Source organism: Lygodium microphyllum, chromosome 15 (genome assembly GCF_053477565.2).
Source record: "Lygodium microphyllum isolate KBCC chromosome 15, Lygodium_microphyllum_v1.1.10, whole genome shotgun sequence".
NCBI classification, from domain to species: Eukaryota; Viridiplantae; Streptophyta; class Polypodiopsida; order Schizaeales; family Lygodiaceae; genus Lygodium; species Lygodium microphyllum.
Window position 1 is genome coordinate 44,036,823 of NC_141149.1, and position 15,825 is coordinate 44,052,647.

General features: G+C 40.2%; 1 protein-coding gene across 1 annotated transcript; it reads right to left on the bottom strand.

The window, feature by feature from the left end:
- Positions 1 to 440: 440 nt before the first annotated feature.
- Positions 441 to 14,589, bottom strand: LOC148024468 (uncharacterized). Its single transcript, XM_087693587.1, has 7 exons — positions 13,809 to 14,589; positions 12,735 to 13,432; positions 12,541 to 12,641; positions 1,935 to 2,101; positions 1,424 to 1,861; positions 1,157 to 1,318; positions 441 to 815 (listed from the first exon to the last, which is right to left on the bottom strand). Exons 1-4 carry the CDS (start codon positions 14,513 to 14,515, stop codon positions 1,973 to 1,975), a joined length of 1,635 nt encoding a protein of 544 aa, XP_087549713.1. The 5' UTR covers positions 14,516 to 14,589; the 3' UTR covers positions 441 to 815; positions 1,157 to 1,318; positions 1,424 to 1,861; positions 1,935 to 1,972.
- Positions 14,590 to 15,825: the final 1,236 nt, after the last annotated feature.

Here is a 15,825-nt window from a genome sequence, read left to right on the forward strand (position 1 = left end):
GCTTACCCAATTAAATACATAGAAAAACAGACATCACATTAATGACGAATATGTACCAAATACATTGCTTTAAAAAACCCAACATTATAAACAAGTAGGAAAAAAACATAACCAAGCTTAGAAATAATAGATATATACAAACCTTGTGCATACAAATTATACTTCAACAACAAAAACTAAACAAAGATTAGCATATTTTTCTGTACATTACATGGAAAATAAGAAAAATGTTTTTCTTTTTAAAAGAACCTGAAGGCATATATACAATTAGCTTTGACAAAAAATGTGTCTACTTTTGAGTGTTAATATTGACATTCAATGCATAATGACTACTCATGGAGCCACAACATTCTACAAATTATAGATAAATAAACAAGACAACACAACAAAAGCACTAAATGTGGCATTCAGTTATGGCATCCAAAATAGGATAACTGCATTTGATTGTCTTTAGGAGATGAGATAATCATCCATGATGACAATATTCATTATTCACATCATAACCTGCACTGTAAGTTCTTGTAATGGCTTCTCTATATCAACTTTCATTCTGCCTAAGAGAAAATATTTGTCAACAATATAGCAATCTTTCATGCATGAATTGCCTCCCTCATACAGGTTTCAGCAGCACTTTGTTTAATTCTCAAAAGTATTGCCAACAAAAGGCCTCATTGTTCATCAATTATGTTTCTTGTATGTCTTAGCCAAGATCCATTATTCTGTTCACTTGTAGGATCATGGCTGTCAAAATAGGGGGAAGAGGAAATGCCCCTCACGAGAAATGCAACTCCCATGTATAGTGTCTGCACAAAAACCTACTTACAACCAATAAGGCTGAACATGACTCAGTAAAACATACAAATAAGATTGTGTGCACACACACGCGCGCATGTGCACATGCACACAGCCCCACATGCACATGTGCACACAAAGACTTCATTGCAGTAAAGTGCATCACCATATTATGTTGAATGTGTATACATTGTGTACATAACTTAACTCTACAATGAAATAACTGATGCATTAATAAGGTGCTAGTCTAAGATTTTTTGTGATTGAAAAATTAATGCCCAAAACACCTGTCTATCAGTGGAGAACAAGAAAGACATGATTAAGTGTTGAACCCAAAAAGCACACCAAAGACAACTTTACTCACCAGAAGCTGGTCCAATGCCTGCTTTCAAGTTCATTTCCCATCCATGTCTGCTGTTGCAAATGCATGTTTTGATTTTAGTAGTGTAGAGCTCAATTTCCTCTCAGCTGATTCAAAATTTCCAAAGTTTGCCAGGCATCTTTCACTGCTCCCAAAAGCACGCTCCTGCATGGCCCAATAGATTATGGCAAGACATAAGTAGCACCAACAGATTATGCAATTCCTCATCCAGGACATGCCTTTTGACCACAGGAGAAGAGGTGCACATACCATGGCATGAAATTTGCTCTTTGCGGAGGGACTTGTCACTCTAGAATAGGCATAATTGTCATTTAGGTGGCTGTCCAAGAGACGTTAGTACTGATCAGTCTGTTATATAGCTTGACTAAGAGCCATTCTGTCCAATGGTCCTGTCATAGTCCCCATCCTGCAAACTTTTAATGATGTGCAGTGTTTTTTATATTTGCAGGCTGCAGCTATTCCTCTTTCTTGAAACTGTTACAGGTCGGTCTGTTATATAGACTGACTAAGAAACCAGTCCTGTTGCAGCCCCTGCCCAGCCAGCATTTGATGATGTGGAGTGTTTTTATATTTTCAGCTATCCTCTTTCTTGAGAAACAAGTTCCTGTATGGCATTAGAAATGTACTCTCAATAATGCCCATCCAAATCCAAGCAAACTTCCACAACATTGCTGCATGATCCTCCACCTTCAAAATTTTTCCGGCAATCAGAACTCAATATCCAATACAATTTAAGCTTGTTAAAGACAGTATTACTTACCCTGAGGTGCTGCTCAAAAGCTTACTCTCCATCCTCCTCTATATTTCCAGATCATCAACATCCCAAGAGTCACCATTATAAGATTGTACGTCTTTGTTTCCAAGAAACTGATTCATTATTTCTAAAGTTTGTTCAGGCCCATGTTCGCTATTCCCAAAATCATGTTCCTGCATGGCATGATAGCTCGTATTTAACTAATCAAATAATATTCATGTACATACTCTTTATCTACATTCAAGCAGCAAAGAAAAGTCAACAGCAACAAGAAACAGAATATACACTCATTCAATGGTTCATGGCACAAATCACTGATCATAAAAAATAAAGCTCTATTATCAGCATCCTGCATTACTAAAAATAAAGATGAAAATGCTGTTTAAGAAAAAGGTAAGGGCTTTCTTTCCATTCCTGTTTGCTTGGCCATCTGAGCAACAAAGTTACACATAGACATAGTTGTCAAGTACAAAAGGTTACGATACTATACAGTACAATAAAATACGGTACTAAACGGTAGCTTAAGATTTAAAAAGGTACGTATAGTATTAGTTTTTTTTTTGTTTAATTAACTTCATTATTTTGGAGTAAAGATGATAGAATAGATGTTCAAAGTCTAAATAGCAATGCTATTAGAGTATATAAGGTGAATGCTTGAGGGTAATACACCAAAACCTCATGCCGCATGCGCAACATGCACTATTGTTACCTACAACTTACAAATACATATATGGGAGTGGATACAGCATACATGAATGATCATACAAATAAGAAAAATGCATGCTTGAGAGAAAAAGAGGCTGTGAGAAGAGAGTAGAGTAGAGTAGAGTAGTTTATTATCGTCCACAGAAGGCCAAATTATGACCCATGGGACCTTTCCAAATATACAATGATTCTCCTCCCCCATGGTAAGAAAGGGTAGCTATAGTGAAAGAACGATCTATGCAGTGTGGTTCTTCCGAAAGTGTAGTATGCGGGTGATGAGAGCCCCTAACTTCGATATAGAAGTGGTGGTCAAAAACTAGTGAAGTGGCCCCTTTAAAGGGATATCAAAGTCAGCCCGTATGTGTGCATATGCTGGGCATGTCACAATCATATGCTCCTCTGATTCTACACTTTGTAGTCCACACAACTTGCATAACCTCGTCTCTCTTGCCTATCCACTTTATACACCTCTCTCGATCTATAAAGTGTGTGATTGAGTTCGAAGTTGTACAATACTCCATCTAAATACCACTAAGAGCAGGTTGGCTATGTATAGCTGCATGTGTGCCTCTACCTGCATGTAGGATTCCCAACATGAAGGATAGATTGCATACTGTAATAAGCAAGTTTGCCATTTGCTCCCTTGCTTTGATGTTTTGCTTGATACGCTCGTAAGAGGTTTGATTGAAATGTGTCCATGCATATATCTTCGGATTTCATATCTAGATATCTATCTACTCCCCACCCTTTAAACCATTTTTGTATATCCAACTGAAACCAACCTTCCTTCTCGGAATAGGGTGGTTGCTAAACCCTAATTTCTGCTGTAAATTAGGGTTTACTGCAGAAATTACAGATCACCCCACCAAAAATGGCTGAAATCTCCTCCAAATGGCTAAGAATTGCTGAGAATGGCTGAGCATAGGCTGAAGGAGATGAGAAAATGCTGTAGAGAGAGAAAATTCTGAGATTTGTCGCGAAGAACTGATCAAAATCAGCTGCTGCCCTGCTATGCCAGCCCCAAACGGATGCACCAACAACAATAGGAGCATCAAAGACTGTGATCTTCAAGAAAAAGTGCATCAGTAGCAATTGCCAGCTTCCCAAGGTCAAGAATATGCAATCTCCATCACCAAAATGGTCTCCAATGGCTGGGAAATGGCCCCAAAAGCTGGCAGCAACAGTCCAACACCTCTTCCCAACAAGTCCAAAATGAAAAAACAAGATTTCCCTCTCCCTTCAGCCCTATTTAGCCTTTCCCCCACTTGCATGGGAATGTTTTGCCAAGTGGCAACTTTCTTAATCCATTTTCAGCAATTTTCAGCCATTTAATTAATTTTCAAATTTAATTAATTCTGAAAATTAATTCGGCCCTTAATCCATGCCCAGAAAATTGACCTTGCCCATCCAAAAATTAATTGGCTAAGCCATTTGCAACCCAAAGTGATCCCATGCATTAATTGATCCTTGGACAAGCATTAATCCATTAATTAATGCCTAGTCCCTAGTGTCACCACTGACACTTAATGGCCAATTAATGGTCCTAAGGACAAACTGACACCAAAATTCACCTAGAATCTAACAAGTGTAACTTGTTACAACTTTTGCCTTTGACACCCATCTTTTTCACAGGGTCCTTCGGCCTTCGCCTGTGAAAAAGTAGCTTGCACCTCACATGTGCAACACATGTGCATCTTTTAATTGCAAATTTGATTAATCCTTTAATCAAATGTCAATTAAACATAAGCAAAGCATCAAATTTTCACATCCTCGTGACACCAACACCCATCCTGTTGAAAGCACTTTACTTTTCTACATTTTCTGTAGACGTGTGCTAGCATCCCATGCCCGTTTGGGAAGCCTACTGTCACCCATTTGACGTAGTTGGGCGACATATCTCAGTACTCGAATCATAGCATATACCTCAATTGGCCAACGGCCAGTTTCCAAAAGCATAAGTACATATGGTGTGGTGTTTTTTATGAGCCTGCCTGAAATGGATACTGCCATGTTTGCACAAGGTTCAGGTGTTGTGGTTGATATTGAACTTTATCATAAGAAAATTGGTCATGTAAATGTGTAATAGTTGAAAGATATGCAATCAAAACAAATTGTAGATGGCTTACCCAAGTTTAGGATTGATGGAATGCAAAAAATATGCGAAGCATGTCAATTTGAAACACAAGCAAGACATGTATTTCCACATGAAAAGTATATATGCAAGAAGCCACTTGAATTGATATATTCTGATATGTGGAATCCTATAAAGACTATAACTTTGAGTGATTGTAGATATTATGTTTCCTTCATTGATGATTGTACTCGCAAAGTATGGATTTACTTTATGCATAAGAAAAGTGAAGTGTTCACTCACTTTAAAAGCTTTAAGGCTCTAGTTGAGAAAGAGACAAGGTTACATATTAAATACCTAAGGTTGGATGGAGGGGAAGAATCTCTCTCCAATGAGTTTTTTGATTTTTTGCAGAAAAATAGTATACAAAGACAATATACATATAGATATACTCCGCAACAAAATAGAATTATTGAGTAAAAAAACAAGCATATTCCAAAGGTGCCTCGTGCATTGATGTTAGAAAGAAACTTACCTCGTTATTATTAGGTTGAAACAATTGCTACTATTGTATTCATTATGAACAGAACACCCACTATTGTTGTATATGGTATGATATCTGAAGATAAGTTTACAGGTAGAAAGCCAAATTTGTCCCATCTGAAAGTATTTGGATGTATTGCTTATGTACATATTCCTAATGAGTTGTGCAATAAATTGGATCGCAAAGCAAAAAAATGTGTATTTGTTGGATATTCTCTTGAGCAGAAGGGATATAGATATTATAACCCTATTACATGTGAGCTGAGAGTTAGCAAGGATATTGTTTTTAATGCAATGAGTAGCTAGTACAATAATGTACAAAATGCAATCGGGATTGATGAGCATGAAAGTGTGATTATGGAGAAAATAGATCAGTAGTCACAAACACTAAGTGGACCACAAGAGTCTCCTAGTTATGATTTTGTTGATAGACCTTGGAGTGGCAAATTGAGATCACAAGTTACTCCACGAAGTACACCACACGTGTCAAGAAAAGGTAAAAAGAAAGTTGGGGACTTACCTATTATGATAGATGTATCATCACGTTTCTCTCATGTTGATGTTGATTCAGATGGCTCTGAGCAAAGCTTGAATGAGGAGTTTGGGATTCCGTCTATTAAAACACCTGGTACACGAAAGGCACAAGAGAATGCTACAAAACAAACAACACGACCACCCTCAGAAGTGTGCACATAAAGCTGTGGATCGGACCTAGAGCACTGATATTCCAACTTGGCTTGGAGAAACAAATCAATCTTCTCGTTCCAAGCACGCGGAGCTTGCTTCAGATCATACAAGGCCTTTTTCAACCTGTAAACCTTCCCATCTAAGGAACCAAAGCCACGAGGCTGCTCAACATAGATCTCCTCCTTCCAATCACTATTTAAGAAGGCTGACTTCAAATCCAACTGAAAGACAAGCCATCTCCTATAACTAGCCAAGGCAAGAACAGCACAAATAGTCGCCATGTGAGCAATGGGGGGAAAAGTATCATGGAAATCAACACCTAGGCGCTGTGCAAAACCTTTAGTAACAAGGAGAGCCTTGTGCTTGTCCAAAGAGCCATCACTATGGTACTTAGACTTGAAGACCCATTTGACACCAATCACCTTCTTATGAGAGGGGACGAGGCACAAGGGACCAAGTGCCATTCCGCTCAATAGTCTCTTACTCGGCTTCCATCACTTTCCGCCAATGATCAGATTGTAAAGCCTCCTTCACTGATGTAGGCTCTCAATCCTACATAACACAAGACATCAAATTGTAGTTAGAGCAAACAAGCTCCATAGTATGTGCTTGGTACCGCCATGACCTCCGCGGTCCATCCTGTGGTTGCCACTCCTCAAGGACCCCCTCGATCCCTGATTCTCGAATCGTGCCACATGCCCAACGAGGAGGCCGAATCTCGCCTCGGTGATCTCCATCTGCTGAAGTTTCTAGAAGATCCATCATCGACGGAAGACCAAGCAATGAAACCAATGGCTGGATAGTAGGCTCCTCATCCGAAAAAGAGTCCTCCAGAGACACAAGCTCGAGAGAAATAGTCATTGTGGCCCAACTCTATCATCGGGATCTCCAAGTACATGATGATCCTTGCTCCCCTCTAGGGCTAGAACCTCCACGAACTGAACATCACGGCTCGTGTAGACATCCTGCTTAACAGGATCATAAAATTGGTAGCCTTGAGATTGCGAGCTATAGCCCACAAACACCTATCTTCTGGAAGCCGCTTCAAATTTGTCACACTGTGTCTTCGGGATATGAACATAAGCATTACCCCCAAAAACCCTGAAATAAGAAACATCGGGCTTGGATCCAAAGTAAGCCTCAAAAGAAGTCATACCAACCACAGCGGAAGTAGGGGAACGATTAAGGATGTAAATTGAAGTAGCCACAGCCTCAACCCATAGACACTGAGATGTCTGACGATGCTCCATCATAGTACGGGCCATCTCGATCACACTGCGATTCTTATGCTCCAAAATGCCATTCTCCTGAGGGGCGTTTTATTAGCAAACTCCTGGTGTATGCCGCGATATGCACAAAACCGAGCAAACTCATTAGAAAAAAATTCACTGCCCTTATCCGATTGTAAGGTCTTCAGCTTCCACCCCGATCGATTCTCCTCAAAGAGCAACCAATCCTTGAAGTTGGAGAAAGCCTCTGACTTCAGCTTCAATAAATAGGCCCATGTCATCCGGCTATAATCATCTACAATGAGCATGAAATACAAACTCCCTCGAAGGGATTTCGTCCTCATCGGTCCACAAAGATTGGTGGGAACAAGATCCAAGGGTGTTGAAGACCGCCTCTCGAAGCCTTGCTGGGAACAACATCACGAATCTGCTTCCCACGAATGCAGGATACACAAGGCTACTGACTCACCACAATATCTAGCAAACCTCGAACAAACTGGTCCTTAGATGCCTTCCGAAGGTATTCATAATTGAGGTGACCAAATTGAGCATGCCAAAGCTCCGATTGTGTTTGAGAGAAGAAAAGTCAAGGCAGAAGAAAACCACAACTCGTAGACTCCATTCTCCTCATAACCTGAAGAAAGAACCATTCTCGAAGATGATACCCCAAAGCGGCACATAAAGTATCTCAGAAGCATGGGTACCCCCATGCCCAAGATACAGGTTATCCCATCCCTTAATAGAAATAGACGGACTATCTCCAATAAGAATATGTCCATGAGAAGGCCGCAAATGAGTAACACCTGCGGAAGGAGTCATGTGCCTCGAGGCATCGCTGTCAACAATCCACTCCCGATCTCAGAAGCTGACATAGGCGAATCCTCAACCACCTCCAAATGGAAGAAAGCAGCTAATGAGGGAGCATCCATCGCTCTGGAATCCTTCAAAGATTTCTCCTTCTCCTTCTTCTCCTTGTCGAGGCAATCCTTCTTCCAATGACCTGATTTGCCACAAATGTAACAAGTAGAGTCATTGTCTTTGTCCTTCTTAGATTTGTCTTCCTTCTTCTTCTTTTGATCCTTCCCTGTCTTTTGAGAGGATTGACCAACCAAAGCTTCAGATTTCAAAGCATCGGTTCCTTTCAATTGCTCCTCTTGGTCCAAGACCATAGGAACCAACTCTTCCCACTGAAGAGTCTCAAACCGCCGTGAAGCAATCAAGGCGGAATAAAAACCATTGAAGCGAGGCGGTAACTGTGAAAGGAGAGTTATCGTCATGTCTTTAAAAGTGATCATCTTCCTTGCATTTTGAACTTACATCTGAAGCTGCATTAGCTTGTTGATATGCTCCCGCATGGATGATGACTTGTTGACACTCAATTCTCATTTGCACTTCCAAAGACACACGCTTCATGATAGTCATCCGATTACACATCTGATCCAACTCCAGCCATATCTTCCTAGCCACAGTCAAATGCTCTATATAACATTCTGCCTTCTCACTGGAAGAGAGTCTGGACTCATCTTGCGAAGAAGGACAATTGATAGCCTCTGTAACAAGCTCTGCCAAATCATAGGACTCCAATATGGCAAGCATCATAACCTGCCAGATGCAGTAGTTCTCACCATCGAGCTTTTGATCTGAAAAAAGAGCCAATAGGACGGGCATCTTTCGATGCATGATCACCTGAAACTCGGTCTTGGCCTCAAAAGACATCTTCACCTACAATGCCTGCACAAAACACAAAAAGCAGCCCCCTCTGACTGTGAAAATACAGCCTGCTAGGGTTGAGGTTTGCTTATCGCATTCCTTCTTCACCCACCCAAAGCGATGAAAATGTAAAATCTGCACTTAAAGGCAAAAAACGCAACCTTACTCCTTTAACAGCAAAAAAAGCATCAACTTCAGCAAATCTTCTCTTTTTTCGCACACCCATGCTCGTCTCAACCTTGTTCTGATGGCAGCCCACTTGCTTGCACTTAAACATTGAAAACACAACCTTGTGTCATGCTAAAAACTCCTCTTCAGATAGATCTACCTTAGATCAATCCTTCAATGCTCTGATACCATGTCACAGTAAAGCAATATGGAAGCAAATGACCATGACAAAGAGTGAACAGAGAGAGGAGAGAGAGAGAGAGAGAGAGAAAGAGATAGTGAAACGCAGAAAATCTACAGTGAAGAATGTTGTATAAGGATGTAGAATTATACATGGGTGCAGAGAAAATATCTATGTATGTCAGATAAAATATCTGCATATGTCTCCACCTCGAGGATCTCAATCTCCATCATCCCCGAGAGCAATCTCTGCAACAATCAGCAGGCTGAAATCTGTCAGAAACAATGTGTCAAGACTGCTAGAAACTCAGCCTTTTAAAGGCTGAAAATAACAGCCTGAAAATAATCAGGTCGGCTGCATTAAATGCAGTTGGACTATCTAAGTACTAGCATGTGGTAGTCTGCCACGTGACACTGCTAACGTGGCCACAGGAAATGACTCTCAACATATATATGGATAATTTGATCATTGTGGATAATAATGAGATAGAGATTGACAATGTGAAGGGTCTCCTTAAGACTGAATTTGAGATGAAGGATTTGGAAAAGCTATTCTATTTTCTCGGCAAAAAGATAATCAAGACTCCAGAGGATATATGGTTGTCACAAAGACAATATGCGTTGGATGTGTTGAAGTATGGTATGGCTGATTCCAAGCCTATTTCTATACCTTTGGATGTTAATGCTAAGCTTAGTGCATATGAGGATATCTTGATTGAGGATGTCACTATGCATTGGAAGATTGTGGACAGCCTTATTTATTTAACAATCACTAAGCTAGACCTAAACTACATAGTTGGTTTGGAAAGTTATTTTATGCAACTTCCACGAAAGCCACATTTGAATGCAACACGGCACACATTGCACTATGTCAAATCCACATTGGACTATGCCTTATTCTATGCTAAAGGTGTACCATTGGACCTACATGCTTACACAAATGCAAATTGAGCTAGTAGTATTACTAGCAAGAGATCTACCAATGGTTTTATGTTTTCCTTTGGCAGTGCTGCTATTACTTGGAGTAGCAAGAAACAGCTGACAATTGCCTTATCTAGTACAGAAGCAGAGTACAAAGGTGTTGCAATTGCAACATGTGACATAGCTTGGTTAAGCAAAGTAACCTGGTAATTTAAGGATGCAAGTGGACAAGAAGATTATCATTTACTATGATAACCTTAGTAGCATTCAATCGGCTAGAAATCGGCTAGAAATCCAGTGTATCATGCATGGACCAAACACATAAAGATCCATTACCATTTCATTCGAGAGCCGGTTCTAACAAGTAATATTGACTTGGTTTACATCAACACAAAGGATCAAGCTGCTGACATTTTCACCAAGGCCTTGGAAGTTGAGAAGCTTCAACACTTAAAAACTATGCTTAAAGTTTGTAAGCTCATGCTAAGCTTGAGGGGGGATGTTGAGATATCAAGCTCTACATGAGCTAGCATTCACTATACACGTTGGTGATATAGCAGGATGTTATTCACTGGCGTGTTAGGTGACCAACATGAGGATACACTAGTGATTCTACAGTTGGACTACACCCACGTAGTCCATCCTTAATTATGGTACATTCATTGTACCACCTCTTCTTTCCTTAACGAGTTCACACTTAGTGACCGCGTGTACATACATTATGATACTTAAATATTAGTCGCATACGTTGTGATATCTTCATATTAGTCTTTTATCATACTATAGACCTAGTTCTTTTGTGAGGAAGAAGAAGAAAAAAAAAAGAATAAGAAGATTTCAACCATGTCTCTCTGTGTTCTCAAGTTTCCATTGCTTTTGTGTGTGTGCTCTTGGGTTCTTCATCTCTCTCCCCTCTTGTCTATTTTAAAAGGATTGGCATCCCATACCACCAGCCCACATCATCCCAATGTACACATACATCGCTAACAAACAATGAGCCCAAGAGTAGTGATCACACAATAATGTGCACAACAGGGCCTTGAGTCCTATAAACAGGACTTGACTATCCTAACCTCGAAGTGTCCTTAGTACATTCACAATAAGTCACTTTGTGACCATTATGACCAATGCTACTAGCATCCATCAAGATATCCAAGGATGTAATACTTCCCCCTTTATGAATGATTGTTGTCCTCGGCCATATCCTCAAGGACGATGTGGGAAAAATGACTCTTCAATGAACATACTGATTTCCAAGTAGCCTCCACCTTTTCAAGCAATTTTTCCACTTGATCAATACTTGGGGCAAATGATCCGACAACATCATTTAGTTACGGAATCGTTTAGTCCTAAGATCAAGAACAAATTCGGATTTGAGTGGAATATATCAAGCACTGTCCCCAAGCCACAGGACTTCCTCAATTGAAACAATCAATTCACCTTGTTTCAATCATTCTTTCAAACGACTAACATGGAACATAGAGTGACCTCGGATTTTCAAAGGTAAATCCAACTCATAGGATGTGGTATTATCTTCTTGGTAATCTAGAAAGAACCACAATACCTCAACGACAATTTATAGCACTTGCCAGTGGTCATCAAATCACAATTCCTTGGAACTTTAAGGTTAAACCCACATACCCTCTTGGAGCTCTCAAGGAGTACAACATTGGTTAGCATAAAACATGACATGATCTTGGGACATTTCAATGCTTTCTCCAACAATCTACCCATGTTTTCAGCTTGGGCCATAGCACCACCCACCAAGCATACGCCTTCCCCTATAACGTGATTTGCATCTACCCAATATGTTGAGTCTCATGAAGCTGATACAAATCAAAGTATGTTGTCCATTTGGCTAGCCATGAATCGATGTTCATCTCATCACATTCCTCTTTCCCTTTAAAGGGATCTAGTTGAAGCTGAAGAGACAATATCCTCATAGCTACAGACACTAACATAAAATGGGGAGTGCACGTCTTGGCTAATTGCCATTGCATGTCCTTGATTTGAGCTTGGAAAATTGCCACTAGCAAGAAATCTCCATCAGATCTGATGGAAGATGACACGTCGGGATGCTACCTGTGCGTGTGTTTGGGTTTGGGAGAAGCCAGATGAGCATCCTGTTGAGATCTTCCAGCATGGTGACTTTTATCAATACACATCAAGATCTAGGTTGTACACTGAAAAATGTGAATTCACTAAACTAAGGATTTCTCAAAGTTTCATTAGCTAAGTAAATCTGTTGTTATATGTTAAAACAAACAGCTTTTGAGTGAATAAGCAGGTTTGTCTCTGACAAGCTATATACCTTGCTCTGCAAGGATGGAAATTTGACTATGTTTGAAAAATTATAGACAGACTTGCAGAATAGATCAATCATGCATTGAAGCCTCACCCAAGATGATGCCTGGAGAGCACTTTTAGAACCATGTATTTCATCCCTTCCCTTGACACAGAGTGTGCTCGCCTCTTGGAATTGCTCATCATGTCCTGATTCTGAACACATCACTTAGAGGACATCACTTAAAAGGACATAGAATGAAAAAATAAAGACCCTGAATCTCACATGTTAGAAAGCAAAATGCATACCCTTACGAAGCGACGTATATCTTTCATATGCCTCTGCAAGTGTTTGCTCTAACTTTCTCATCTTTTTCATACCCCATGCATTTGACCCAAAATCATGAACTGTTGGGTGGGATCTCTCTCTATCCAAATTTGTTCCAAGATTTGCATTGATCTCCCTGAGTTTTCCGACAGTTCCAGCATCTGCTTGTAATTTAGATTTGGCTGCTTCCAGTTTGGCTTCTGAATACTCAGCATTATCATCTCTATCTCTGTTTAAAGTTGCCAGTTGTGTCTTTTTGCTTTGCAGATCTACTTCCGGAGAGAATTGAGTTAAAGTCTTTGAAATTGACTCAGGAAGGCTGTTTGTCCTTGTGGATCTCTCCTTTTGCAGATCACCTTCGAGTGCAAAGATTCTAAGTCTCAATACAGATATAGCTGCCTCTCTTAGCTGTGTTGCAGCATCAGCTTCTATCTTTCGTTTGACATAGTCCAAATTCTTCCTTCTTGCACCTTGAAGCTCCTCCTCAAGTCTGCAAACTTTTGCATGCAACTCTGCAATTGTTATATCAGCTTCCTGCAATTGCAAGGAGAGATTCTTGACAGTACTGTTGGCATCAACAAGGTTACACTCAAGAGTCTGTAACCTTTCTTGCAGCACCTGTGTACTCTGGGTGGTGTAATGTTGCTGTAGTTCAATACCTGGTAATCCTCTAGAAGGCCTACAAGCAACATTCACCCAATCATTATCCATCAAAACTGGCAATGCCTCCAACTTTAATTCAAACAACTATATGTCACATTTACTGGCTGATCTATGGTGGATCCATTATAGTCAATCAGTGCCCTAAGAATGGTTAACACCGAGGGGATGCAGTTTATTACATGATAGTACTGCTTATTGCACAATCTGCTTGCTTCATTGTCTCACATTCATTCATGTAATGCTCCTTCTCTAATGATGGCTGCAACCAGATTAACTAATGATAATCACTAATCAATGCAATTGCATCTTATATCAAAGAGTACTCAGAATTTTATTTCCTGATCAACACATTGTTAGATGTCCATTATCTGAGTAGATTTTAGACAAATTACAAGAAACCAATTTTCAGGCGGCTGATTTCACAGTTCGGTGTAAAGAGGAAGTCCAAAATTTTGCATCTGCCAGAATATCCAACCTGAGAATTCAGGTCATAGAACTCCAGCCAGTTCTTTTCAAGCTTAAACATGGTTTGTTTGACCCATTCCAACTCATCGACCACTTGTCCTCGTGTCTCTACAACCTCCTCAGATTTTTTCCACAGCTGCATGTGATACTGCTGGAGCTTTGATACCAAACTGCAGACTCTGCACTCAAGGTGCTCGGTGTAGCCTTTGAGGTACATGCACTGTGCCGACAGACACTGACCCTGGGCCTTTGCCTCGTCTCGCTCCTTCTGCAGCCGCTCCATTTCAACCTGCTTGCACTCAAGTAGTGATGCAGCCTCATCGCGTGTCTCGCACAGGAGGGACTGCAAGTCATGCAGTTCCGACTCGGCTTTGGCAAGCTTCTTGCGACACAGGATGTGTGCAGCCTGGACTTGGACCTGCAGGAGCTCGCGGTCCTTCAGCACAGCAATGAGGAAATCCCTGAGCATGTCAATCTCCTTCCTGAGGGATTCCTTTTTGGATGCGAAGACGATGTCGCGTCTGTGCGCAAGATAGCCAAGGGCCGCGATGTCGGAGGCCATGTCTGATGAGGGTTTCTTGCTGGCGAGTGTCCCTCTGTCGAACAGGAGGGCATGTTGGGCAGTGCAGAGCATGCTGGTAAGGGCTTACTGTAGATGGGTTTTTGGCTGTGGTAGGAACAGGGGAACCCACAACCGGTAGAAAATGACCCACATCCCGCGAATCCAGTTTTGAAAAAATGGTTGTCTTTTGAGGATCTCTTCACATGACCCGGACAATGAAGCAGCTGTTCACACGTAGTTAGACCTAGAGCCGCTATCTATACCTATTAAATACCTTGTGATATGCAAGAAGATGAGCTACTCCCAAAAGTTACCATGGTAGGTGTTTTGTGTACAATGCTTAGTAGGTCTACTATGTTTACCAAGGGTGAACAAATCCCAAAAAACCAACGGAACTTTTTAGGTAATATTTACAATGCAACCATTGTACAGGCCCCTAATGTGACATCTCCCATGGTTGTCCAAGAAAGAGTGGTTACTTGACACCGGAGGTATAACCCCCTACCACATCAACAAACTTTAACATTGTTATTTAAACCTCCATTTACATAAGCTATTGTCAAAAATGAAAGCTAGTTTCCCCAAATATCTACAATAAAGGTTCGTTCCCTTGAGTAATATTTATACAAATTTTCAATCCAATTTTGATTTTTTCCCTCAATAGAGGTTTCAACAATTGTATGACAAATGTAGTCTTTTCAACATTTGGAAAAAAGGGTGATCATGATTCTAATAGAGACATCTTGGATATTTTCTCTATGATCCATTTAAATACTCACTATTCTAGGCCGCTTCGCGGCAAGTGCCACGAAGCAGCAAGTGAAATTGTGATGTAGTCACTCGACAATCTATTTCTCCTCATTCTCTCTCCTCTTCTCTCTCTCTCTCTCTCTCTCTCTCTCTCCCCTCTCTCTCAATTTTTTATTGCTTTCATCTCTTTTCCTTGGATTTTTTAAATTTCCTCTCCCTTCCCATATTTTCCTCTCTCTCTCTCTCTCTCTCTCTCTCTCTCTCTCTCTCTCTCTCTCTCTCTCTCTCTCTCTCTCTCTCTCTCTAAGTATGTGAAAAACTATGTCAAAAAAAGTAATTTAAAAATATTTTTAAATATTTAATTAAAAAGAGTGAGAAATTTAAAAAATAATTAAAAGAGAGTAAAAGATTAAGAAAGGAGTGAAGTTTAAATTAAATATTTTAATCTAATTAAAAGATTGAGAGAGAGAGAGAGACTTTTAATTTAAAAAGGGAGAAAAATAGATGTTTATGAAAAGTTTGATTTAATTAAAAAAGAAAGAGCAAAGAGAGACAAAGAGAGTCTACATGTGAGGAAGGGAAATAATTTAAAAGGGGAGAGGGAAGAGAGAGGGAGATATTACACGTGAGAG

What these genes read in the sequence shown, in the direction of transcription:
- LOC148024468 (XM_087693587.1), bottom strand. Translation starts at nt 14,515, where the DNA reads ATGCTCTGCACTGCCCAACATGCCCTCCTGTTCGACAGAGGGACACTC. An exon ending in CGCCTGAAAATTGGTTTCTT is followed by an intron (nt 13,433 to 13,808) that starts GTAATTTGTCTA and finishes TGTTGCTTGTAG; the next exon opens with GCCTTCTAGAGGATTACCAG. An exon ending in CTCTCCAGGCATCATCTTGG is followed by an intron (nt 2,102 to 12,540) that starts GTGAGGCTTCAA and finishes CATGCCATGCAG; the next exon opens with GAACATGATTTTGGGAATAG.